The following is a 27,511-nucleotide window of genomic DNA, read 5'->3' as shown; positions in this document are numbered from 1 at the left end:
CATTTGACATGTGGATACTGGACCAGCTGAAAAATTCCACTTGTGTACTCTTTTGCAGTCTGTACTTTTACTAGTTTTGAAAACACAAAAGAGTTCCAGAAAAACATCTATTTCTGCTTTATTGACTATGCCAAAGCCTTTGACTGTGTGGATCACAATAAACTGTGGAAAATTCTGAAAGAGATGGGAATACCAGAGCACCTGACCTGCCTCTTGAGAAACCTGTATGCAGGTCAGGAAGCAACAGTTAGAACTGGACATGGAACAACAGACTGGTTCCAAATAGGAAAAGGAGTACGTCAAGGCTGTATATTGTCACCCTGATTATTTAACTTACATGTAGAGTACATCAAGAGAAAAGCTGGGCTGGATGACTCACAAGCTGGAATCAAGATTGCCAGGAGAAATATCAATAACCTCAGATATGCAGATGACACCACCCTTATGGCAGAAAGTGAAGAAGAATTAAAGAACCTCTTGATGAAAGTGAAAGAGGAGAGTGAAAAAGTTGGCTTAAAGCTCAACATTCAGAAAACAAAGATCATGGCATCTGGTCCCATCACTTCATGGGAAATAGATGGGAAAACAGTGGAAACAGTGGCTGACTTTATTTTTGGGGCTCCAGAATCACTGCAGATGGTGATTGCAGCCATGAAATTAAAAGATGCTTGCTCCTTGGAAGGAAAGTTATAACCAACCTAGACACCATATTAAAAAGCACAGACATTAGTTTGTCAACAAAGGTCCGTCTAGTCAAGGCTATGGTTTTTGCAGTAGTCATGTATGGATGTGAGAGTTGGACTATAAAGAAAGCTGAGCACTGAAGACTTGATGTTGGAGAATACTCTTGAGAGTATTCTGCGGTGTTGGAGAAGACTCTTGAGAGTCCCTTGGACTGCAAGGAGATCCAACCAGTCCATTCTAAAGGAGACTAGTCCTGGGTGTTCATTGGAAGAATTGATGTTGAAGCTGAAACTCCAGTACTTTGGCCACCTCATGTGAAGAGCTGACTCATTTGAAAAGACCCTGATGCTGGGAAAGATTGAGGGCAGGAGGAAAAGGGGACAACAGAGGATGAGATGGCTGGATGGCATCACTGACTCAATGGACATGGGTTTGGGTGGACTCCGTGAGTTGGTGATGGACAGGGAAGCCTGGCGTGCTGTGGTTCGTGGGGTTGCAAAGAGTTGGACATGACTGAGCGACTGAACTGAACTAATATTTTAAGAATATTTTGTTAAATAGACACATTTGAATCAAAATAGACACAATCAGAATGATCTAATAGCATTGCTTGGATCTACCAATCTAACAACAGATGTAATTCCAACAAACATTTATTGATTATTGAGCTACAGTCGTGTGAATTTGAGAAAGCATAAGAAATGGAATGTCACTTCAAAGAATTTAAAATGTAGTACATTTGCTATATAATGAGTAACTCCAATAGAGAGAAATTTTATTGTATAATGCCTTGTCCTTATGCACCTGTATTCTAGAAGTTCAGTTCAGTTCATTCACTCAGTCGTGTCCGACTCTTCGTGACCCCATCGACCACAGCACGCCGGGCCTCCCTGTCCATCACCAACTCCTGGAGTCTACTCAACCTCATCTCTCTTGAGTCAGTGATGCCATCCAATCATCTCATCCTCTGTCGTCCCCTTCCCCTCCTGCCTTAAATCTTTACCAGCATCAGGGTCTTTTTCGATGAGTCAGCTCTTCACATCAGGTGGCCAAAATATTGGAGTTTCAGCTTCAACATAAATCCTTCGAATGAACACTCAGGACTGATCTCCTTTTGGATGGACTGGTTGGATCTCTCGCTGTCCAAGGGAATCTCAAGAATCTTCTCCAATACCACAGTTCAAAAGCATCAACTCCTTGGCGCTCAGCTTTCTTTATAGTCCAACTCTCACATCCATCCATGACTACTGGACGAGACTACTTGACAAGATTACTAGACATGACTACTTGACGAGATGGGCCTTTGCTGGCAAAGTAATGTCTCTGCTTTTTAATATGCTGTCTAGGTTGGTCATAGCTTTTCTTCCAAAGAATAAGCATCTTTTAATTTCATGGCTGCAATCACCATCTGCAGTGATATTGGAGCCTCCAAAAAAATAAAGTCAGCCACTGTTTCCCCATCTATTTGCCATGAAGTGATTCTAGAAGTTAGGGGGTTTAAAATGGAAAACTATTTAGTGACATGAAGTTAATGTGAAGATTGCTAAAGAAGTTAATCTACAATTAATCTCAGAAAGTAATCTTTAGTAATTCAGATAACTTAGGACATCAGAAATACTTTTCTTCTGGGGTCAAAACTCAGGGGTACCAGATGCCAGATTTAAGAGGAATATGTGTGTATGTGTGGTTATGTATATATACTTATGCACACATAAATGTGTATACACATATAATCATGCAATAAAGATTTATATTTGGTTTGTAATATGTGCATCTTTTCCAGTGTTCCCACAAATTTTCTTTTATCATTGTTTTTTTCTGAGAACATAATGATTTACTGTAGAACTACTACATTCAATATAAGTGAGATGTTAACTAAAATTAAAGCATTATGGTAGAAGTAGCTTATAAAAGGTAAGCATTTCGTAGAAGACACTGCATATTTGTTGTATGTTTAACTTTTGACCCATTTAACAAAAATGTAATTATCTTTTCAAAAGATACTTGCCAAGAAGTGAAGATTGTCAAGCCTTGCTCAAAAGCTTCATTCTCATTCCGATCAAACTACATGACTTTTTTCATCCTTGGGCAGAGTGTGCAGGGAATAGCAGCCATACCTCTTTACATCCTTGGAGTAACCTTTATTTATAACAGCGTTGCCACACACTCAGCTGGTATTTATCTAGGCAAGTTTTTTTCCCTTGTAATATGATTTTTGTATATTTTCATCCTATCAAACTATTTAGGCTGTAGTTCATTTCTCTAGGAAATAAATAACTCAAATTACTAGATTAAGTTGCTTGAATATTTGTATGCTTAAATTTTGAGGATATAGTGGGATTTGCTACCATCATGTCCTTAAGGGAATGAAAATATCGTTTTATGCTTCCTCAGAACTAGATTCAGTGCAGTGCTGAAATAATTATTACTGTACTAGGTTCTCTACATATACCAACTCAGTCTTTTTGGAGGGCTTTGACATTTTGAAGTTAATGAATTTATAACAGTTCTTGTTATAATCTTGTTCATCCTATCAAGGAGAGGAGTGACATGCTATTTAGTTAGCTACAATGTAGAATCCACTTTTATAATATTTCATGCTAGTGTGTCATACAAAAAGTAACCCTGAGTATATGTCAGAGTAATCTGTACTCCTTTATATTGTAATAGCTTCTGGTCCCGGTAGATTATCTATTTGTACAGGGTTATCTAACTTTCCTTTTTGAAAAAAAAATTAAGCTGTTTTTACATACCTGTTGTGAAGGTGACTTAACAGAAAATAACATTTTATACCAAAATAATAATTTTTCCACCCAAGATAAGGAAAGTCATGTCAATAAACTAAAATAGATGACATTCATATTTATGCTTGCTTTTAGAACAAAATTGCACCAGTTTATTAGTGTTGGCTGATGGTAGCACAAATCTGTTTGTTTTGCTTTTAATTTTACAGAATAGCAATTAAAAGCATACATGTATATATTACAGAGAATAGATTACTTTATTATTACCTTCTGCCTCCCTGGCAGCTAAAGTGAAGGATGCAAAAATGACATTTATATTGAAATATCTTGCTTTAGTACCACAAATTAAAGTGAAATACTTTTGAATTATATTAAATATATGTATATTTATTTAAATTATATTAAAATATAGATTAAATGTTACAGTGAATTATAAAATTATCTGAATTTCTCTATGTACATTGAGTAATATGCATGATTAATTTTATGTGTCAGCTTGGCTAGGTTATGACAACTAGTTCTTTTGTCAAACACCAGGCTAGATATTTCTGTGATATGTTTTAGATGTGACCAGTATTTACAGTCAGTATGCTTTGAGTCAAGATTACCCTCAATAATATGGGTGAGCCTCATCCAATCAGTTGAAGCATTGCAGAACAGACAGGTTTCCCAAGGAAGAAAACAATTCTGTCTCCAGACTGCAATGTACAAACTCTGTCTGAGTTTTCCCATCCTACTGGCCTGCCCTGTGCATAACCTTATGAACTCAAGACTGTAACATTAACTCTTACTTGAATTTTCAGCCTGAGAGCCTGTCCTACAAATTTGGACTTGCCAGCCCTGCAATTTCATGAGCCACTTCCTTGAAATCTCTGTCTCTGTCTCTCTTTCTCTTTCAATATTCTATTTGTGCTGTTTCTTTGGAGACTAACAAAGTATGCAATGAAGCTTTCAGAAGTAACCCATTTCCATTAGATAATTTTTATCATTTTGCAACAAAGCTGGGTTATATAGTTATTTGACGTTCAGTATTCATTTTATAGGCATTGTGGAAGCTGTAGGAATACTCGGATATTCTTTGGGTTATACTATAGGAGCACCCCTAATTAAGGTCTCTGTGCTAACTGTGAATAGTACTTTTGGGAGAAGGTAAGCTGTTTTTTTTCCTTTCTTTCTGGTTTACATTGTATAAAATATTTATTGAATAGATACTGTAGCTTATAAATGTATATTTGATTTATAATCATTATATTTTTAAAAGCATATAAATGTGACTAGTATGCACATATAGGTACATATAAATACATCTAAATACACTTTGCTGTTTGAAATGTAATTTAAAAAGTGGCTTATGATGGCAGCCTTACTACTAATTCTGCATATAGTTTTTTAAATTGGGTTAAAAAACACACAGTATAAAATTTACCATTCTAACCATTTTTAAGTAATACAATAATATTAACTATATACATAACATTGTGCAGCATATCTCTAAAATTTTTTGTCTTGCAAAGCTGAAACTCTATATCCATTATACAGTTGGGACTTCCCTGGCAATCTAGTGGTTAAGACTCTGAGCTTTCACTTCAGGGGGCACAGGTTCAATCCCTGGTCAGAGAATTAATATTCCACATGCTGTGCAGCAGAGCCAAAAAAAAAAAATCTAAAAAAAACAAGTAAGAAATGATGTTCATTATACAACAACATTTCCCTCTTCCCCTCAGCCCCTGTTTACTTTCTAAGAGTTTGACTACTTTAGATACCTTACATAAATGGAATCATGAGTAATTGTCTTTTTATGACTGGCTTATTTCACTTAGGATAATGTCTTCAAGACTCATCCATGTTGTGGCATATAACAGTATTTCCTTCTGTTTTAAGTGAAAGTGAAGTCGCTCAGTCGTGTCCGACTCTTTGCGACCCCATGGACTGCAGCCTACCAGGCTCCTCTGTTTTAAGGATAAATAATATTTCATTGTATGTATGAACCACATTTTCTTTATCTATTTGTCAGTTGACCTTTAGGTTACTTCAACATGGATGTGTGAATATCTCTTTGAGATTCTATCTTCAATATTTTGGGGATATATATACCCAGATTATTAGATTGTATGGTATTTCTATTTTTAATTTTTTGAGGAACTTCCATATTGTTTTCCACAGTGGCTGTATCATTCTACATTCCCACTAATAGTGCATAATGCTTCCATTTTCTCAATATCTTTGCCAATACTTATTATTTTCTCTTTTTTTAAATGACCAGTGTGTACGAGGTGATATTTTGTTGTGGTTTTGATTTTCATTTTCCTGATGATTAGTGATGTTCAAATACTTGTTGGTCATTTGTATATCTTTTTTGGAAGAATATCTATTCAAGTCCTATGCACATTTTTAAAATCAGATTTTTGTTCTTATTGAGTTGACACAATTCTTTCTATATTCTGGATATTAGCCTTACTCCAGATAAATGGTTTGCCTATATTTTCTCCCATTCTTTAGTTTCTCTGTTCACTCTGTTGTTTCCTTTGCTGTCCAGCTTAAGTTCACTGTAGTCCCATTGCTCTAATCTTATTTTTGTTGCCTGTGCTTTTGTTTTCATATCAAAAATTAATTCCTAAAATCAACACCATGAAGCTTTTCTCACATATTATCTTCTGGGAGCTTTATTGTTGCAAGTTTTGTGTTTAGATATTTAATCCATTTTGAGTTATTTTCATATATATTGTAAGGAAAGGATCCCACTTCATTCTTTTGCACATGGATATTCAGTTTTTCCAGCACCATTTATTCAAGAGGTTATCCTTTCCCCGTTGTATATTCTTATTCTTCTTATAAAATATGATTTGTCTCATATTTATGAGAATATATTACTTGGATATTTATTCTCTTCCATTGTTCTAGATTCTGGAACCAGTACCATACTTTATATCAGTACCATACTGTTTTGATTATTATAGCTTTGTAATATATTTTGAAACCAGGACATACGAAGCCTCTGACTTTGTTTTTTCTTTCTTGGGATTGTTTTGACTATTTGGGGTCTTTTGAGATTCCATATGAAATTTTAGGATTTTTTTCTGATTCTGTGAAAAATTCTGTTGGGGTTTTGATAGGGATTGCGTTGAATCTGTGGGTCACTTTGGGTATTAAGGGCATTTTAGCAATACTGAGTTTCAGATATATGAGCATGTCTTTCTTCCATTTATTTGTATCTTCTTTAATTCTTTCAGCAATGTTTTGGAGTTTTCAGTGTACAAGTCTTTGCCTTGCATGTTGCTCATTGTTAGTGTATAGAACTACACTTGAGTTGTATTAACTTGGTATCCTGCAACTTTGCTGAATTCATTTATTAGTTCTGACAGTTTTTTTTTTTTCCTTTGGAGTGTTTAGCATTTTCTCAGAAGTTCATATCATCTTCAGACAAAGATAATTTTACCTCTTCCTTCCAATATGGATGGCTTTTATTTCTTTCTCTTGCCTATTTGTTTTGGTTAGAATTTGAGTATTATGTTGAATAGAAGTGGTAAAAGTAGGTAGGTATCTTTACCTTGTTCCAGATATTAGAGGGAGAACTTTCAGTTTTTCACATTGAATACAATATTAGAAGTGGGCTTTTCATATATAGCTTTTATTATGTTGGGGTAATTTCCTTCTGTTCATAGTTTGTTGAGTGTTTTTTATAATGAAATGATGTTAAACTTTGTTGAATGCTTTTTCTGAATGCTTTAAGATGATCATGTGCTTTTGTCCTTTATTCTGTTAATGTGGTATATCACATTAACTGATAATTATATGTTGAATTTTTCTTGCATTCTGTAATACATATAGCTTCTTTTAATAATACTAGAAAATATTCCCAGGGAAAAGGAAACATTTCAACGTGTGAATATAAAGTTCTCTTATTGAAATGAGAAAAAGGATAGCCACTATATTACAGTGGTCGCTCAACAGTGGCCTTGAAATATAGGAAATCATTCTAATGAATGTCAGGCTGTTGACCACTTAGCATAGAAGGGATACCCTAAGGTATGCTATGCTTAGTTTCTCAGTCGTGTCTAACACTTTGAAACCCCATGGACTGTAGCCTGCCAGGCTCCTCTGTCCATGGGATTCTCCAGGCAAGAATACTGGAGTGGGTTGCCATATGCTCCTCCAGGGGATCTTCCCAACCCAGGGATTGAACCAGGTCTCCTGTATTTTAGGCAGATATTTTACGTTTTGAGCCACCAGGGAAGCCCAAGAATACTGGAGTGGGTAGCCCTCTTCAGGGCAACTTCCTGACCCAGGAATCAAATGGGGTCTCCTGCACTGCAAGAGGATTCTTTATCAGCTGAGCCACCCAGGAGGTATAAATTTATACTAATTTTTTATAGGTATTCAGTTCAGTTCAGTTCAGTCACTCAGTTGTGTCCAACTCTTTGTGACCCCATGACTGCAGCACACCAGGCCTCCCTGACAATCACCAACCCCGGGAGTTCACCCAAACTCATGTCCATTGAATCGGTGATGCCATTCAACCATCTTATCCTCTGATACTAAATTTATACTGAGGTATAAATTTAAACTAATGTATGGTTGGGACTTAGAGCAGTATAAAAATTATGTAACCAGGAGACTATATAGATGAACCTCTTGCAACTAGCACATGAAAATGGTATGCATTTTGTAAGAGGTTCTTTAGCATCTGGACAAGGTGACCCATCCTGTGAATGTTAATCAGCCTCTCTCATTTTTTTCTAACCACTCTAAATTCTTCCTCAGTAAGCTCATGTAAAAAGAGCTGGTGAGAGTAAAGCTGACTTTGCATAAATGCACAACTTGGACTTCTTCACACTAAGGACAATCTGTCAACAAGAATATTTCCCAGGATATAATTATGAATACTGCTGATTGCCCAATTCATCAATAGTAGCAGTAAACCGTGAGTTCCTGATATGATACTTTCATCAGGAGACAAGCTTTTATCAGGTTGATTACTTTGTCATCAGGTTGGCCCTCCATTAACCTAGAGATTTGTCTTTATAGGGGAAGATATATATCCTGGTTATGTTCTTTGCAGCCAAAGATGTAGAAACTTTACAGACAGTAAAACCAAGACCTGGAACAGACTATGGCTCAGATCACGAACTCTTTATTGCAAAATTCAGGCTTAAATTGAGGAAAGTGGGGAAAATATCTAGGCTATTCAGGTATGAGCTAAATCAAATCCTTTATGATTATACAGTGGAGGTGATGAATAGATTCCAAGGATTAGATCTGGTAGAGAGAGTGCCTGAGAACTATGGATGGAGGTTCATACATTGTATAAGAGGTAGTGACCAAAACCATCCCAAAGAAAAAGAAATGCAAGAAGGCAAAGTCGTTGTCTGAGGATGCTTTACAAATAGCTGAGGAAAGAAGAGAAGTAAAAGGCAAGGGCAAAAGAGAAAGATATACCCAACTGAATGCAGTTACAGAGAATAGCAAGGAGAGATAAAAGGCGTTCTTAAGTGAACAAAGAAATAAAGGAAAACAACAGAATGGAAAGGACTAGAGATCTCTTCAAGAAAATTGGAGATATCAAGGGAACATTTCATGCAAGGATGGGCATGGTAAACGACAGAAATGGTAAGGCCTTAACAGCAGCAGAAGAGATTAAGAAGAGATGGCAAGAGCACATAAACCGAACAAAAAAGGTCTTAATGTCCTGGATATCCACCTTGATGTGGTCACTCACCTAGAGACAGACATCCTGCAGTGTAAAGTCACGTAAAGCTAGTGGAAGTGATGGAATTTCAGCTGAACTACTTAAAATCCTAAAAGATGATCCTGTTAAAATGCTGCACTCAGTACATCAGCAGATTGGAAAACTCAGCAGTGGTCACAGGACTGGAAAAGGTCAGTTTTCATTCCAATCCCAAAGAAGGGCAATGTCAAAGAATGTTCAAACTACAGTTCAACTGCAGTCATTTCATGTGCTGGCAAGGTTATGCTCAAAATCCTTCAAGCTAGGCTTCAGCAGTATATGAACTGAGAACTTCCAGATGTACAAGCTGGGTTTCAAAGAGGCAGAGGAACCAGAGATTAAATTGCCAACATTTGTTGGATGGTGGAGAAGGCAAGAAACTTCCAGAGAAACATCTGCTTCTGCTTCCTTGACTACACTGAAAGCTTTGACTGTGCATATCACAACAAACTGTGGAAAATTCTAAAAGAGATGGAAGTACCAGACCACCTTACCTGTCTCCTGAGAAACCTGTTTGCAGGTCAAGAAGCAGCAGTTAGAGGTGGCCATGGAACTACTGAATTATTGTCATCATGCTTATTTAACTTCTATGCAGAGTACATCATGTGAAATGCCAGGCTAGATGAATTACAAGCTGGAATCAAGATTGCAGGGAAAAAATATCAACAACTTCAGGCATAAAAATGATACCATTCTAATGGCAGAAAGTGAAGAGGAACTAAAAAGTGTCTTGATGAAGGTGGAAGAGAAGAGTGAAAAAGTTGGCTTGAAACTCAATGTGGAAAAAGCTAAGATCATGGCATCCAGTTCCATCACTTCAGTTCAATTCAGTCGCTCAGTTGTGTCCAACTCTTTGTGACCCCATGAACTACAGCACGCCAGGCCTCTGTGTCCATCACCAACTCCCGGAGTTTACGCACACTCATGTCCATTGAGTCGGTGATGCCATCCAGCCATCTCATCCTCTGTCATCCCCTTCTCCTCCTGCCTTCAATCTTTCCCAGCATCAGGGTCTTTTCAAATGAGTCAGCTCTTCGCATCAGGTGACCAAAGTATTGGAGTTTCAGCTTCAACATCAGTCCCTCCAATGAACACCCAGGACTGATCCCCTTTAAGATGGACTGGTTGGATCTCCTTGCAGTCCAAGGGACTCTCAAGAGTCTTCTCCAACACCACAGTTCAAAAGAATCAATTCTTTGGTGCTCAGCTTTCTTTATAGTCCAACTCTCACATCCATACATGACTACTGCAAAAACCATAGCCTTGACTGGACGGACCTTTGTTGACAAAGTAATGTCTCTGCTTTTTAATATGGTGTCTAGGTTGGTCATAACTTTCCTTCCAAGGAGCAAGCATCTCTTAATTTCATGGCTGCAGTCACCATCTACAATGATTTTGGAGCCCCCCAAAATAAAATCAGCCACTATTTCCACTGTTTCCCCATCTATTTGCCATAAAGTGATGGGGCTGGATACCATGATCTTCGTTTTCTGAATGTTGAGCTTTAAGCCAGCTTTTTCACTCTCCTCTTTCACTTTCATCAAGAGGCTCTTTAGTTCTTCTTCACTGTCTGCCATAAGGGTGGTGTCATCTGCATATCTGAGATTATTGATATTTCTCCTGGCAATCTTGATTCCAACTTGTGCTTCATCCAGCCCAGAATTTCTCATGATGTACTCTGCATATAAGTTAAATAAGCAGGGTAACAATATACAGCCTTGACGTACTCCATTTTCTATTTGGAACCAGTCTGTTTTATGTCCAGTTTTTGCTGTTGTTGCTTCCAGACCTGCATACAGATTTCTCAAGAGGCAGGTCAGGTGGTCTGGTATTCCCATCTCTTTCAGAATTTTCCACAGTTTGTGGTGATCCACACAGTCAAAGGCTTTGGCATAGTCAATAAAGCAGAAATAAACCAGTTCTATCACTTAGTGGCAAATAGAAGGGGAAAAACTGGAACAGTGCAGATTTTATTTATTTCCTTGGCCCCCAAAATCACTGTGGATGTTGACTGTAGCCATGAAATTAAAATATGCTTACTCCTTGAAATATCAATAACCTCAGATATGCAGATGACACCACCCTTATGGCAGAAAGTGAAGAAGAACTAAAGAGCCTGTTGATGAAAGTGAAAGAGGAGAGTGAAAAAGTTGGCTTAAAACTCAACATTCAGAAAACTAAGATCATGGCATCTTGTCCTATCACTTCATGGCAAATAGATGGGGAAACAGTGGAAATGGTGACAGACTTTATTTTTTGGGCTCCAACATCACTGTAAATGGTGACTGCAGCCATGAAATTAAAAGATGCTTGCTCTTTGGATGAAAAGTTATGACCAAACTAGACAGCTTATTAAAAAGCAGAGGCATTACTGAGCCAACAAAGGTCCATCTAGTCAAAGCTACGGTTTTCCCAGTAGTCATGTATGGATGTGAGAGTTGGACTGTGAAGAAAGCTGAGCACCAAAGAATTGATGCTTTTGAACTGTGGTGTTGGAGAAGACTCTTGAGCGTCCCTTGGACTGCAAGGAGATCTAACAGTCTATCCTAAAGGAAATCAGTCCTTAATATTCTTTGGAAGGACTGATGCTGAAACTGAAATTCCAATACTTTGACCACCTGATGTGAAGAACTGAGTCATTTGAAAAGACCCTGATGCTGGGAAAGATTGAAGGCAGGAGGAGAAGGGGATGGCAGAGGATAAGATGGTTGGATGGTATCACTGACACAATGGGCATGAGTTTGAGTAAGCTCCAGGAACTGGTGATGAACAGGGAGGCCTAGAGTGATGCAATCCATAGGGTTGCAAAAAGTTGGACATGACTGAGCGACTGAACTGAATGGAACTGAACTTCTTAAAAGGAAAGATATGACAAATCTAGACATTGTATTTAAAATGGAAGCATCACTTTGCTGATAAATGTCAGTATAGTCCAGGCTATGGTTTTTCCAGTAGTCATATACATATGTGAGAGTTGAATTGTGGAGCAGGCTGAGTGCCAAAGAATTGATTCTTTTGAATTGTATGATGGTGGAGAAAACTCTTGAGAGTCCCTTGGACAGTGAGGAGATCAAATCAATCAACCCTAAAGGAAATCAACCCTGAATATTCACTGGTAGACTGATGACAAAGCTTAAGCTGCAATATTTTGGCCACGTGATGTGAAGAACTGACTCATTGGAAAAGGCCCTGATGCTGGGAAAGATTGAAGGCAAAAGGAGAATGGAGCATCAGAGGATAAGATGCCTAGATAGCATCACCTACTCAATGAACAGGAATTTGAGCAAGCTCCAGGAGATAGTGGAGGACAGAAGAGTCTGTTGTGCTACAATCCATGGGATCACAAAGAGTGGGACACAACTCAGCAACAACAGTAACAACAGCACATATCCTAGGCAAGAATTTTCTTCTCTACTGTCTTTGTCCATTTGGACAGGTGAAGCTCCAATAATTTGGCCAGCTGATGCAAAGAGCTGACTCATTTGAAAAGACCCTGATGCTGGGAAAGATTGAGCGCGGGAGGAGAAGGGGACGACAGAGAATGAGATGGCTGGATGGCATCACCGACTCAATGGACATGGGTTTGGGTGAACTCCGGGAGTTGGTGATGGACAGGGAGGCCTGGCATGCTGCGGTTCATGGGGTCACAAAGAGTTGGACATGACTGAGTGACTGAACCTAACTGAACTGAATAGAAATCTCATACTCTGAGCTTACAGAAACAGAAATGTACTTCTTATATTTTTCTGTATGCTGAGAAGTCCATGATCAAGGTGCTGGCAAATTCAGTGTCTGGTGAGATCCCTGCTTTCTGGTTCATAGATACAGCTATTTTCTCCCCGTGTCCTTTCATGGGTGAATGGGCAAGAAGTCTGTCTGGGGTTTTTAGTCACATTCATGCAGACTCTACCATCGTAACTTAATCACCTCCCCAAAGCTCCACTTCTTAAAACCATTACAAGGAATCTTAACATATGAATTTGAAGGGGACACAAATATTCATTCATAACAATATTCATTCTACCAACAGTGCTTATGCTATCACTACCATTCATATAGATGCCCTATTCATCCCTTTGGTATCTCATTCCTGTGGTTATCTCTCTAGTCTTTGACTAGGGATGTATGATAAGACAAAGGCAGTATGACAGCATGGCAATTACAGAATTTACTGGTCTTCATCTGCACACCATTATCCAGAAATATCTGGCTTAATAGAATGGTGTCATAGCTTGGGGCCCTCACCAGGTTTTTAGGTGGAGTTTTTGGAGTTTTCTATATGTAATATCATGCCATTTTCACACAGAAACAGTTTTACTTATTTCTTTCTGATTTGGTTGCCTTTTCTTTCTTTCTCTTGCCTAATTGCTGTGGCTAGGTAAGCATCCTTGTCTTTATCTGATCTCAGAAGAAATGTTTTTAGCTTTTCACTGTTCACTGTGATGTTAGCTGTGTGTTTGTCATGTATGGCCTTTTTAATGTTGAGGTATGTTCCCTCTCGGAGAAGGCAATGGCACCCCACTCCAGTACTCTTGCCTGGAAAATCCCATGGGCGGAGGAGCCTGGAAGGCTGCAGTCCATGGAGTCGCTGAGGGTCGGACACAACTGAGCGACTTCACTTTCACTTTTCACTTTCATGCATTGGAGAAGGAAATGGCAACCCACTCCAGGGTTCTTGCCTGGAGAATCCCAGGGACAGAGGAGCCTGGTGGGCTGCCATCTATGGGGTTGCACAGAGTCGGACACGACCGAAGAGACTTAGCAGCATGTTCCCTCTATGGACTTCCTTGGTGGGTCATTGGTAAAGAACTCACATGCCAATGCAGTTTGATCTGTGGGTCGGGAAGATCCCCTGTAGAAGGAAATGGTAACCCATTCCAGTATTCTTGCTTGGGAAATCCTATGGACAGAGCAGTCTGGCAGGCTACAGTCCATGGGGTGGCAATAGAGTCAGTCACAATTTAGAGACTAAACAACAAAATGTTCCCTATATACCCAATCCATTGAGTGTCTTTCATCATAAATGGATGTTGGATTTTCTCAAATGCTTTTTCTGCTCTAACTGGCATGATCATATGATTTTTATCCTTCATTTTGTTAATGCGGTGAATCACATTGATTGATTTGCAGATGTTGAATCATCCTTGTATCCTTGGAACTAATCCCACTTGATCATGGTTGTGATTCTTTTAATGTACTGTTTAGTTCAATTTTCTAGTATTTGGTTGAGTATTTTTGCACTGATGTTCATCACGGATATTGACTTGTAATTTTCTTTACTTGTAATGTCCTTGTCTGGATTTGATTGTACATTTAAATTTAACATCAATTTCAGTTTATTTTTGCATATAATATGAGAAATGGGACACATTTATATTTTTTCCTGAAAGGAATATTTATTTATACTGATAACATTTTTTAGTCAGTCCATGATTTTTTAAAATATTAATTTAATTTTTAATGATACCATCTTTATGATAAATAAAATTTTCCTGTATATATAGATTTTCTTCCTGTCTCTGTATCTCTAGTATGTTCCCTGATATATTTTTTTTATTTCATGCCAATACTGAAGGGTTTCAATAACTAAAGCTTTATTGCATTATTTTCTATATTGTTAAATAAGTCCTCATTCATCAAATAAGGGGCTGTTTTTACAAAATTGCTCTTCCAGATACATATGATAATTATAGGTTATAATAAAATGTTTTGACTTGTAACAGTTGGATTTGTGTGTCAAATGAGAGTAATTGCATGGTAATAATTGGAACCAATGCATACATATAGTTAGAATACATAGATGGGCTCAAATGTAAAAAGAAAGGTTTCCAAAAAGCTGTAATTTTATAAATACTTTAAAAGAGAGAAAAATATAAATTTTATGAATATTATAATCAACAAGGAAACAGAGCCCAGTGATAATCTGGAGTTGAAATTCCCTGGGCATAACATATCCACATGTATATATCCTTACTGAATTATGGACATCAAATTTATAACTCTGTGTCATTTCAAGTTGGTATTTGTATCCTTGAATAATGTAGCAATGGATAGGAAGTTGTCCCATCAATGAATAAACTGGGAATATTCTCCATACTCTGTGGAAGTTGAGGCCTAAATGCAGGCTACTCACCAGGTTCTGTTGGCAGCAGATCTTGCTGGCATTAGAGTACCACCAAAGCTGGTTCCTGTGGATGTGGACTTTTTCCCACAACAGCTGGTTGGACAGCATCTTAAATGTGTGTGGAACTGAAGATAATGGAAGCGATGTAATCAGCTTCCCCAAGTCTCCTCCCTAAATATATAAAATAATGTCATAACATGAAAATCCCCCACAAAAATCATGGCCTGAGCATAATTGGAAACAAAGAATGTTGAAACTACAAAGCAACTGTGACTGAAAAGGGTAAAAAAATCAACAAAATCCCAGCAGAGGACCCTTCATGTTTCCATCTTGCTCTGCCCACTGCAAAGCTTTATGGTTTGCAAAGATAGACCAAGAAAAACCACAGAGGGGATAGAAGACAAAGGCTATCAAAGTGTGATGAGTTAGGATCACTAGAAGGCTAAAACATGCTCAATCTGAGAGTTCAGAGAAGGGACTATAAGAAAAAGACTACCAAGAAATGGTAATGAGTCAGATACCCAGATAAAGTGTTAGTTGTGCAAGTTAAAGGGCCAACCTTGTTCTAAAGAATTTGGCACATGATTTAAAGGGGGTAAGAATGATTTAAAAAAAATAGATGAGATTTAAAGCGAGTCTTCTAAATGTGTAACTTCTGTCAGAGAAAGAAGTTTAAAAGGGACAAAGAGTTACTGTTCACCACCTGAGCAGACAGGGGAAAAGTGGGGAAAGGAAAAAATTTAGCATCCTACATGACAGAAGAGAACCACATAATTGGAGAACTCACAACCACTCAATATCAGCAAAACAAAGCAATAACAAAGACAAATTAACAGAAAATGCTCTTTCTCTCTCTGTTTAATTATGGCTTTGTAATAAACTATACAAAGTTGAAAATTTTCATTTTCTCTATTAAAGTGTTGGAGACAGTGATGATAAAGAACGTTGGCAGCAGAGTTGGTGGAGTTATTTTGTTATTATTGCAGTTATTGCATGGTCTACATTAATACCATTTTCATGCTTTCCACAGAGTTTACGAGGTGACTATAAAAATATAATTCATTAAATTAAAGGACAGTATATTCCTCACCCTACCCTGGTCCCCAATTCTCAGAATATGACTGAATTTCATTACTTTCTGTGTACATTTCTTTCTGTGATGGACAAACAGTGACATGTGCTAGTATTATTTGAACAAATAAAGCATGCCACCAAGTAATTATTTTATTTTTGTACCAGACTGTCATTAGTACATATCTTTGTTTTTTTGTCATTCCTGTCTAAAAATGCTTCATGCAATCTAAAATTTTCTTAATGAAAGAAGCATACTTAATCCTATTTACCTATCATGATTTAAGTTATAAGGTAAAGTACTAACTATTAAAAGTCTTTGGAAAACACTGGAATATACATGTAGCATTAGAGAAATCAAATAGTTTCCAAATGGTAGTAAATTTAATTGGTACAAAATATTTTTAGTAATACCAAATTTGTGCTTTTATATTTTAGGGCTATGCTGTCAAATACTGTAGTCACTATATGTAGCTATTTAAATTTCAATTTAAATTAAAAATCCATTTACTCAATCATAGGAGCTACATTTAAAAATATTTAATAGCCACATCATAGCTAATGGCTACGGTATTGGAGATATTAGAGAGTACAGATATGGGAAATTTTCCTTATCACAAAGTTCTTTAGGACAGTACTGTTTTAGAAGAGCATGTCTTTTAGTTTATTAGCTTGACTTTGAAAGTTAAAGTGAAGTCACTCAGTCGTGTCCTACTCTTTGGGACCCCATGGACTGTAGCCTACCAGGCTACTCAGTCCATGGAATTTTCCAGTCAAGAGTACTGGAGTGGGTTGCCATTTCCTTCTCCAGGGGATCTTCCCAACCCAGGGATTGAACCTGGGTCTCCCGCATTGCAGGCAGACGCTTTACCGTCTGAGCCACCAGGGGCCACCAGCTTGACTTTAGCTTGTTCAAAAATAGTTTACTTACCATTTCAGGACCAATTGGGTCTATATTGGAATGTATATGGATGCTTATTATATGCGTGTTAGTTATTTGAACATGTTATAAGATTCTTCTCCTTGTTAACGTACAGGCACAGCAAGGATAAAAGCTGGGAAACGTAAACAGCCTCATATTTTGGACAGAGATCAAACAAAAGATCAGGAATTTGGACCTAGTATCAAGGACTTACTTGCTACTTTTGGGGTAAAGTATTTTATATGAACAAGCAAATGAAATTGACATGTACAGTATTTTTGTTGTGGATTTAAGAAAACTATGAAGTGTTCCACTTGAATCTGAATGGAACTTTTGAAGTCTTAATTAACCTACTCATTTTATAGGTAATGGAAAATAGGATCCATTTCACCTATGTGGCATCACTATGAACTTGGTTAGTGTCAGAGACTGATACAAAGTATTTTTCCTTCTTCTATTGCTTTTAACTTTTATATTATAATGGATTTATTTTTTCTCTATATAAATAAATAATCCATTTAATAAGATGACAGAAGTATTAGCATTATCTTTTTATTATATTTTAATAACTTAGAAAAGAACTTTAGAAGTTAACAAATACTCTCACAAACAACTTTTTTTTTTTTTCATTTAGAAATGTTTATTTCAGAATGGCCTATAGGACCTTACCCAGGTAAAGTTCCTGTCAGCCCTTCTCTTGGGTCATGACTGAGTTTTGCTTTTATGAACCTACACGTCAAAGCAACAAAACTAACAAACATGTATTCAATTTGCTAATATTTGAGGATTTATGCATCTATATTCATCAGAAAATTTGACCCATAGTTTTATTTTTATATGCTTGTCTTTATCTGATTTTGGTATGAGGGTAATGGTGACCTTGTAGAACAAATTATAGAGCATTCCCTCCAAAATTTTTTGAGATGGCTTGAGAAGGATAAGTATTAGCTCTTATCTATATGCTTGGTAGAATTCCCCTATGAACTTGTCCAGTCCTGGACTTGTTTGCTGGGAATTTTTTCTTACAAATTCAATTCCACTACTGGTGATGCATCTGTTCAGATTGTTTATTTCTTCTTTAGATTCAGTTTTGGAAGATTGTATGTTTATAGAAATTTATCCATTTGTTCTAGATTGTCCATTTGTTGGCCTTTAACTATTTGCTGTATTCTCTTATAATTTTTGTATCTCTGTGATATCAGTTGTAATTTTTCCTCTTTAATTTCTTATTTTGTTTATTTGTATCCTCTATCTTTTTTTCATAATGAACCTAGCTTAGGGCTTATCTTTAAAAAAAAAAAAAACAGCTCTTGATTTTGTTGATATTTTCTATTTAGATGGTAGGTTAAGTTGTTTGTTTTTGAGATTTGTTTCTTCAAGTAGGATGGTATTGCTATGAACTTCCCTCTTTGAACTGCTTTTGTTGCATCCCATAGATTTTGGAATTTGCCTTTTTAATTTTCATTTTTCTCTGTATCTTTTCTGTTTTCCTCTTTGATTTCTTCACTGGCCCATTGATTTTCTAGTAGCATGTTGTTTTGTCTCCACATTTGTGCTTTATCCATTTTTTTTCCCCTAAAACTGATTTCTAGTTACATCACTATGGTAAGAAAAAATGCTCAGTATAGTTTCTGTCCTCTTAAATTTGTTGAGACTTATTTTGTGACCTACATATGACCTGACCTTAAGAACATTCTATGTACACTTGAAAAAAAAGTATATCTGCTGTTTGGGGATGGAATGTCCTATGGATGTCTGTTAAGCCAAGTAGTCTAATGTGTCATGTAAGACAACCATTTCCATATTGATTTTATGTCCGGATGGTGTGTCAATTGATACAAATGGGGTATTAATGTCCTCTACTATTTTTGCATTCTTGCTAATTTCTCCTCTTATGTCTGTTAGTGTTTGCTTTGTATATTTAGGTGCTCATATATTCAGTTCAGTTCAGTTCAGTTGCTCAGTCATGTCTGACTCTTTGCCACCCCATGAACTGCAGCACGCCAGGCCTCCCTGTCCACCACCAACTCCCGGAGTTCACTCAAACTCACGTCCATCGAGTCGGTGATGCCATCCAGCCATCTCATCCTCTGTCATCCCCTCTTCCTCCTGCCCCCAATCCCTCCCAGCATCAGAGTCTTTTCCAATGAGTCAACTCTTCACATGAGGTGGCCAAAGTACTGGAGTTTCAGCTTTAGCATCATTCCTTCCAAAGAACACCCAGGACTGATCTTCTTTAGAATGGACTGGTTGGATCTCCTTGCAGTCCAAGGGTCTCTCAAGAGATTTTTCCAACACCACAGTTCAAAAGCATCAATTCTTCTGCGCTCAGCTTTCTTCACAGTCCAACTCTCATATCCATACATGACTACTGGAAAAACCATAACTTTGACTATACCGATCTTTGTTGACAAAGTGATGTCTCAGCTTTTTAATATGCTGTCTAGGTTTGTCATAGCTTTTCTTCCAAGGATCAAGCATCTTTTAGTTTCATGCCTGCAGTCACCGTCCACAGTGATCTTGGAGCCCCCCAAAATAAAGTCTGTCACTGTTTCCATTGTTTCACCATCTGTTTGCCATGAAAGATGGGACCAGATGCCATGATCTTAGTTTTCCGAATTGAGTTTTTAGCCAGCTTTTCCACTCTCGACTCTTTCACTTTCTTTGAGAGGCTGTTCCTCCTAGCTTTCTGCCATAAGGGTGGTGTCATCTGCATATCTGAGGTTATTGATATTTCTCCCGGCAATCTTGATTCCAGCTTGAACTTCATCCAGCCTGGCTTTTCACAGGATGCATTCTGCATATAAGTTAAATAAGCAGGGTGACAATATACAGCCTTGATGTGCTCCTTTCCCAATTTTGAACCACTTTGTTGTTCCATGTCCAGTTATAACTGTTGCTTCTTGACATGCATACAGATATTTCAAGAGGAAGGTAAGGTAGTCTGTTATTTCCATCTCTTAAAGAATTTTCCACAGTTTGTTGTGATCCACAAAGTCAAAGGCTTTACCATAGCCAGTGAAGCAGAAGTAGATATTTTTTCTGAAATTCCCTTGCTTTTTCTGTGATCCAGTGTATGTTGGCAATTTGATCTCTGGTTCCTCTGCCTTTTCTAAATCCAGCTTGTACATCTGGAAGTCCTCAGTTCAATACTGTTTGAGCATTACCTTACTAGCATGTGAAATGAGTTCAATTGTGCAGTAGCCTGAATATTTTTTGGCCTTGCCCTTCTTGGTGATTGGAATGAAAACTGACTTTTTCAAATTTTTGGCCTTAGCTGAGTTTTCCAAATTTGCTGGCATATTGAGTGCACCACTTTCACAGCATCATTTTTTAGGATTTGAAATAACTCAACAGGTATTCCATCATCTCCACTAGCTTCGCTCATAGTGCTTCCTAAGGCCCACTTGACTTCACACTCCAGGATGTCTGGCTCTAGGTGAGTGATCACAACAAAATGGTTATCTGGGTCATTAAGATATTTTTTCTACAGTTTTTCTGTGTATTCTTGCCATCTTTTCTGAATATCTTCTGCTTCTGTTAGGTCCATACCATTTCTAAATGTTCCCTTGGTATCTCTAATTTTCTTGAAGAGATCTCTAGTCTTTCCCATTGTATTGTTTTCGTCTGTTTCTTTGCACTGGTCACTGAGGAAGGCTTTCTTATCTTTCCTTGCTATTCTGTGAATTCTGCATTCAGATGGATGTATCTTTCCTTTTTTCCTTTGCCTTTTACTTCTCTTCTTTTCTCATTTATTTGTCAGGCCTCCTCAGATAACCATTTTGCCTTGTTTGCATTTCTTTTTCTTGGGGATGGTTTTGATCACTGCCTCCTGTACAATGTCACAAATCTTTGTCCATAGACAGGCACTCTGTCTATCAGATCTAATCCCTTGAATCTATTTCTCACTTCCACTGTATAATCATAAGGTATTTGATTTAGGTCATATTTGAATAGCATAGTGGTTTACCCTACTTTCTTCATAGCTCAGTTGGTAAAGAGTCTGCCTGCAATGCAGTAGACCTGGGATCCATTCCTGGGTTGGGAAGATCCCCTGGAGAAGGGAAAGGCTTCACACTCCAGTATTCTGGCCTGGAGAATTCCATGGATTGTATAGTTCATGAGGTCAAAGTGTCAGGCATGACTGAAGGATTTTCACTCTCTTCACTTCCATTTAAGTCTGAATTTTGCAATAAGGAGTTCATGATCTGAGCCACAATCAGCTACCAGTCTGCTTTTGCTGACTGTATAGAGCATATCCATCTTTGACTGCAAAGAATATAATCAATCTGATTTCACTATTGACCATCTGGTGATGTCCATGTGTTGAGTCATCTATTGTGTTGTTGGAAGAGGGTGTTTACTACGGCCAGGGTGTTCTCTTGGCAAAACTGTTAGCCGTGTTCTGTTTCATTTTGTATCCCAGGGCCAAACTTGCCTGTTACTCCAGGTATCTCTTGATTTCCTACTTTTGCATTCCAGTCCCCTATGAGGTATTAGTTCTAGAGGTCTTGTAGATCTTCATAGAACCATTCAGTTTCAGCTCTTTGGCATTAGTGGTTGGGGCATGCTGCTGCTGCTGCTGCTAAGTCGCTTCAGTCGTGTCTGACTCTGTGCATCCTCATAGATGGCAGCCCACCAGGCTCCGCCGTCCCTGGGATTCTCCAGGCAAGAGTACTGGAGGGGGGTGGCATTGAGTGGTTGGGGCATAGACTTGGATTACTGTGATATTGAATGGTTTGCCTTTGAAATGAACTGAGAGTATTCTGTCATTTTTGAGATTGCACCCAAGTACTGCATTTTGGACTCTTTTGTTCACTATGACGGCTACTCCATTTCTTGTAAGGGATTCTTGCCCACAGTAGTAGATACAACGGTCATCTGAATTAAATTCGCCCATTCCAACCCACTTTAGTTTGCTGATTCCTAAAATGTCAATGTTCACTCTTGCCATCTCCTGTTTGACCACTTCCAAGTTACCTTGATTCAAGAATCTAACAGGTTCCTATGCAGTATTGTTCTTTACAGCATCAGACTTTACATGCACCACCAGACATACCCACAACTGGGCATTGTTTCTGCTTTGGCTCAGCCTCTTCATTCCTTCTGGAGTTATTTCTCTGCTCTTCTCCAGAAGTATCATGTCTTTTTGCCTTTTCATACTGTTCATGGGGTTCTCAAGGCAAGAATGCTGAAATGGTTTGCCATTTCTTTCTCCGGTGGACCACAGTTGGTCATAACTCTCTACCATGACCCATCCGTCTTGGTGACCCTATAGGACATGGCTCATAGTTTCATTACGTTACACAAAGCTGTGATTTATGTGATCATTTTGATTAGTTTTCTGTGACTGTAGTTTTGATTCTATCTGCCCTCTGATGGATGAGGGTAAGAGGCTTGTACAAGCCTCTGATGGAAGGGACTGGCTGTGGGGAAAAGTGGATGTTACTCTGGTGTGCAAGGTCATACTCTTCCCTAGGTTGGGAAAATCCCCTGCAGAAGGAAGTGGCAACCCACTCCAGTATCCTTGCCTGGAAAATTCCATGGACAGAGGAGCCTGGCAGGGAAGTCACTGAGTGACTGGGTATGCAAGGGCATGAATAAGTGAAACAAAGAATATTTATTCTAGTACACAATAAGACCTGATATAAAGCCATAGTGGTTAAAAAAAGAAAAGGTAGTATTTCCTCAGTACAAACAAACAAGCCAGTGGAACAGAAAACCCAGCTACAGATTAGTGTATATAAGAACTTGTCATATGATAGAGGAGGCACTCCGAAGATAATTGTTCAGTAGGTATGATGACTAACTCGGTTCTTTGTGTGGTAAAGTGAAGTTGGCTGTCTATTTCATATTATGCAAGAAGATAATTTCTAGGTTAATAGAATGTGACTATAAAAAATAACAAAGTCAAGGTTTAAAACGAAAGAAACACCTTGCAATATAAGGATATGAAAATAATAGACAAGACTTGTAATAGTGTCAAATATGAGCTTATTTATGGATTAGATTACATTAAGACATTAATGTAATTAAGATTTCTTAAGTACATTACATTAAGATTTCTGTTCAATGAAGGAAGCTGTAGACAGTGTTAAAAGGTTAGTGACAGATATCTAAATCCAACACAATATTAGTATTTAGAATAAATGAGAGTTCTTTGAAAATCTACAGAAGAATTTCAGGAAGCATATAAACAGCCGGTTCATACTCCCAAGTGAATACTAAATACCTAAGAAATTATATGAAGAAATGCTCAGTTATATTTGAAGTTAGAGAATTATAAAAAATAGCACTGTAATAATATGCATTCATCAGAATGGTGAAATTTTGAAAGCCAACTAATATTAAAGTGTTTGTGAATATGTGGGGTGTGCCAGTTATCTGTTGCTACATGACAAACCACTCCCAAACTTAGTGGCTTAAAATAATAGAGCATCTGTTTTGATCAATTGTAGTGAAGTAAGTCTGGGTGATGAAGTCATCTGAAGGCTTGTTCCAGATATTAGCTTTTGATTCTGGCTGTTTGCCAGAATGCCCACACATGATCTCCCTGTCTGGCCTGGTTTTTCTCAGAACATGGTAACCACGTTCCACGGCCAGACTCCTGAGAGAGTTCATTCCCAGCAGAAGTCATACTGTCATTATTTGACCCAGCCTCAGAAGTTGTGCAGCATTACTTGCTTCGTGAGGAAGTCAGTCAGGCCCTTTGAAGTTCAACCCTCTTTCTTGGAGAATGGGGAAGTTCTGGAAAGGAATATGAAATCAGAAATATTGCTTTGATGAATTTTAGAAAAGTATCAGTCGCTACGTGAAGAAAATGGAATTCTCTTGTATTACGGTGGGAGTATAAATTGATAATTTTGGAGAAAAATTTGGAGAAATAATGGCATGAGGTAGACCAAATTCCAGAGCTCTAGCAATCCCTGTCTAGTATATATATTTACAAAGACACTCTATCCTGTTTCTTTAAGGGTTGCACAGGGATGTTTAATGTCACCCTGTTTACACCAGTAGGAAGCTCAAGTCGACTTAAGCATTTAACCCTGTGGGAGTGGTATTACACTATGTAGTGTGTTAAATATAACCCAGAAGATAAATTTGACAAATACGCAGAAAATGATAGATTTCAGAAATAGTGTTTAGGGATAGAAAAAGAAATTTTAAGTTTATTTAAAAATATACAAATATAAAACATCACTGAACATTCTCAAAGATATACATATGTCTAAGAAATATAGAAATCAGTTTGAAAATTAATATTCTAGTTCTAGCAGTCCTAGCACACTGCCAGAGTCACAAATAAAAATTATAGGTGGTATGGAGATCAAATAGCAAATAAAAATGGTTCAAACACTGCATGTCTTTTATGGTATATTGGTGAATTTTAAGTTTCTGTTTCAATTTTTATATACATATAGTATTGTCAGTTATTGACAAAGGTAAACTTTTTGTGGATCAGTCACTAATATACAGGTGGGTATATCTATTTTTCTTTACCTAGTAAAATAAAATAATTCATATGTAACTTATTTCTATTTCAGATTCTGATCAAGAATCCAATATTTGTGTACTTATCTCTGTCCAGAGCTTCAGAATCTTTAGTTATGATCGGAGCATCTGAATTTTTGCCTATATATATAGAAAATCAGTTTGTATTATCACCCAATGAGGCAACTACACTTGCAGGTAGACATTTCCATTCATTGTACTCATTGTGAAATTTTTATGTAAAGTTTTCTTTTACGTATTTATGAAATATTTCAACTAAGTGGGAAGTAGAAGGAGCAGTAGTGTTTGCTTAAATTTTAAATATCTGAATACTGCTTGTTCAAATTTTTAAAATATGAACATATTCCCATCATTGCATCACTAGTTTTTAACATATAGAAATTTGTAGGACTTCTGCATTTCTCTTTTATCACATTTCTTTTCCTCCCTCTGCAGAGGTAACTTACACCTCTTTTAAAATTGGAGTTCTTCCTTCTCACACATTTATATATTGTTACCTCTTATGTACCTGTCTACATACAGTCTATTTCTAAAATCTATATATCATTTTGTATGTGCTCTTCTGTTACTTTTATCTGAAATTATGTTCATCAGATTCATATTGATCTCTATTTAAGGCATTTTAACATTGCTATGGGATTCTGTTTTATGAATACTGTTTCTTTTTCTATATCATATACATCGACATGAAGTTGCCTCCAACTATTTCACTTTTTCCAAACAATGAAGTAACAAATAGACTCCTATAGATGTTCCTTGTGCACATTTGTAAAAGTTGATCTAAGTTTAGACATCAAAGAGACATTGCTATTAAGTACATCAGTTTTATTAGATATTGAGAATTGGTTCTCCAAAAGAGGGTGCAAGTGGAATTAAATGTTTTAATGTTCTAACATTAATGGGAAGATGGTGAATGTGATCATTTATTTTATGTTGTAAAAAATCAGGGATACACACTGTAACTTGCAGGTAACCAGTAAGAGAATAGTAAAGAGTACATTAACTTGAAATATGTTATTAACAATTTAAAAAAATAAGAAAGGAAAAAAAAAAGGAACATAAAACATGTAAGCCAAATAAAAACAAATGTTAATACGTGCAAAAGTTTTGACTTTCAGCCCATTGTTGAGTAGATTTTGTGGTAAAGGGCACACCATTGTTGGATTGCACATAGTCCAAAAGCCAAACATGACACAGTTTCAGGGGCCATATGATAGATTTTTCCATGGGTATACCATTTTGTTTGACAATGATTAATATAATTAACAGATAGGGACTAAATCATTCAGTTTTTTTCATACAGTACTTAATTAAAGCTAATTTCAATAAGACTCCAAAGGACAGGATAAGGCCACCTGCAGTGTTGGCCTCAATCATGCTAGCAAAGTTTTGATGCAGCCAGCTGACCAAATTTCTTGGTCCTCAGGATCTACCTTAGACAGCAAGATAAATTTCTGCTTGTTTCTGTAGTGACTTTTCCACTTAGCCTGAGGTATTCATTCAGGCATAACAGAATGGGTTAGTAATTGCATATATTCTACCGGGGCCTGCAAGGATGAAGTTTTGGGCAATTCAGTCATCCATAACAATGCTGCTCAGTGACTGAGGCTGACCAGAGTGCTTTCCAGGGATGAGGTGTCATCGATTATTTCAACGAAAATTAGGGAGAAGTTTTTTTGTACCACCTTTTCTAGTCGGATTACTTGTCAAGTAGTAGAGACAACTGCCTTCAAGGTATGTACAGATAGTGTATCAGTAGTCCCTCTGAAAATCTTCCCAGAGTAAAGAAAGTTACTTCATTTGAGAGAAATTCCCACAGTATTCTGAGGGCTATGCGGTCTAGTGGTGGTGTTTCTTTAAACATTTGTGGCTCTTTTATGACCACCTCCGTGACTTGACCACACCAATTCCAGTTGACAAGTAAGGCTTGTCAAATGGTTAGTGGTGAGTCTGTTTTGGTTAATCTCCAAATGAGAATATCAGTCCACAAAATCAATTTTTCTGTGAGTCAGGACTTTGATTATGCCAAGAGACCAGTAATAAGCTAAGTGTTAGTGCTCGTCACTCAGTCATGTTCGACTCCCTGTGACCCCGTGGACTGCAGCCCACCAGGCTCCTCTCCCCACGGAATTCTCCAGGCAAGAATACTGGAGTGGGTTCCCATTTTCTTCCCCAGAATAAGCTAAGAGTTACTTTTAAATGTAGCTGTTTCAGGGAGTCTGTGACCCCTATACAAGCAATAATGCTTCTGAGTGAGGGTTTCCTCCCTTTTTCCAGAGGCTCCAGCACACAAAATCATCAGTCACAGAGCCTTGCAGCTGAAATCTGTTTATTCGGTTTGTGGTATGGTGGCTCAGAGGTTAAAGCGTCTGCCTGCAATGCGGGAGACCCGGGTTTGATCCCTGGGTTGGAAAGATCCCCTGGAGAAGGAAATGGCAACCCACTCCAGTATTCTTGCCTAGTGAATCCCATGGACAGAGGAGCCTGGTAGGCTACAGTCCACAGGGTTGCAAAGAGTTGGACACTGACTGAGTGACTTCACTTTCACTTTTCACTTTCACCTCAAAGTATGGAGCATACCACAGCTTGCTGATTAGCATTCAGTGTAGGTCTGTGGGTCAGCTAATATAATAGACCAAAGAGAAATCCTAAGTGAGTTGTCTACTGTGTTCAATACTCAAAAATCCAAAATCCAATGCTAGACTGGCTTTTGGTTAGTAGAAAGGGAG

The 27,511-nt window shown here is 37.6% G+C and overlaps 1 protein-coding gene across 1 annotated transcript in view; it reads left to right on the top strand.

Annotated features, from left to right (window-relative positions):
• Nucleotides 1–27,511, top strand: part of SLCO6A1 (solute carrier organic anion transporter family member 6A1) — a 106,802-nt gene that overhangs the window by 19,943 nt on the left and 59,348 nt on the right. Inside the window, exons 3-8 of the mRNA XM_055554569.1 lie at nt 2,685–2,870; nt 4,472–4,577; nt 7,652–7,682; nt 16,233–16,317; nt 17,386–17,498; nt 24,815–24,959. Of these exons, the coding sequence (XP_055410544.1) occupies nt 2,685–2,870; nt 4,472–4,577; nt 7,652–7,682; nt 16,233–16,317; nt 17,386–17,498; nt 24,815–24,959 (666 nt within the window). The remainder of the gene's footprint in view (nt 1–2,684; nt 2,871–4,471; nt 4,578–7,651; nt 7,683–16,232; nt 16,318–17,385; nt 17,499–24,814; nt 24,960–27,511) is intronic.

The sequence above is a fragment of the Bubalus kerabau genome, chromosome 1, assembly GCF_029407905.1.
Source record: "Bubalus kerabau isolate K-KA32 ecotype Philippines breed swamp buffalo chromosome 1, PCC_UOA_SB_1v2, whole genome shotgun sequence".
NCBI classification, from domain to species: domain Eukaryota; kingdom Metazoa; phylum Chordata; class Mammalia; order Artiodactyla; family Bovidae; genus Bubalus; species Bubalus kerabau.
The sequence above is the reverse complement of the archived record's forward strand: the minus strand, read 5'-3'. Positions and strand labels throughout refer to the sequence as shown.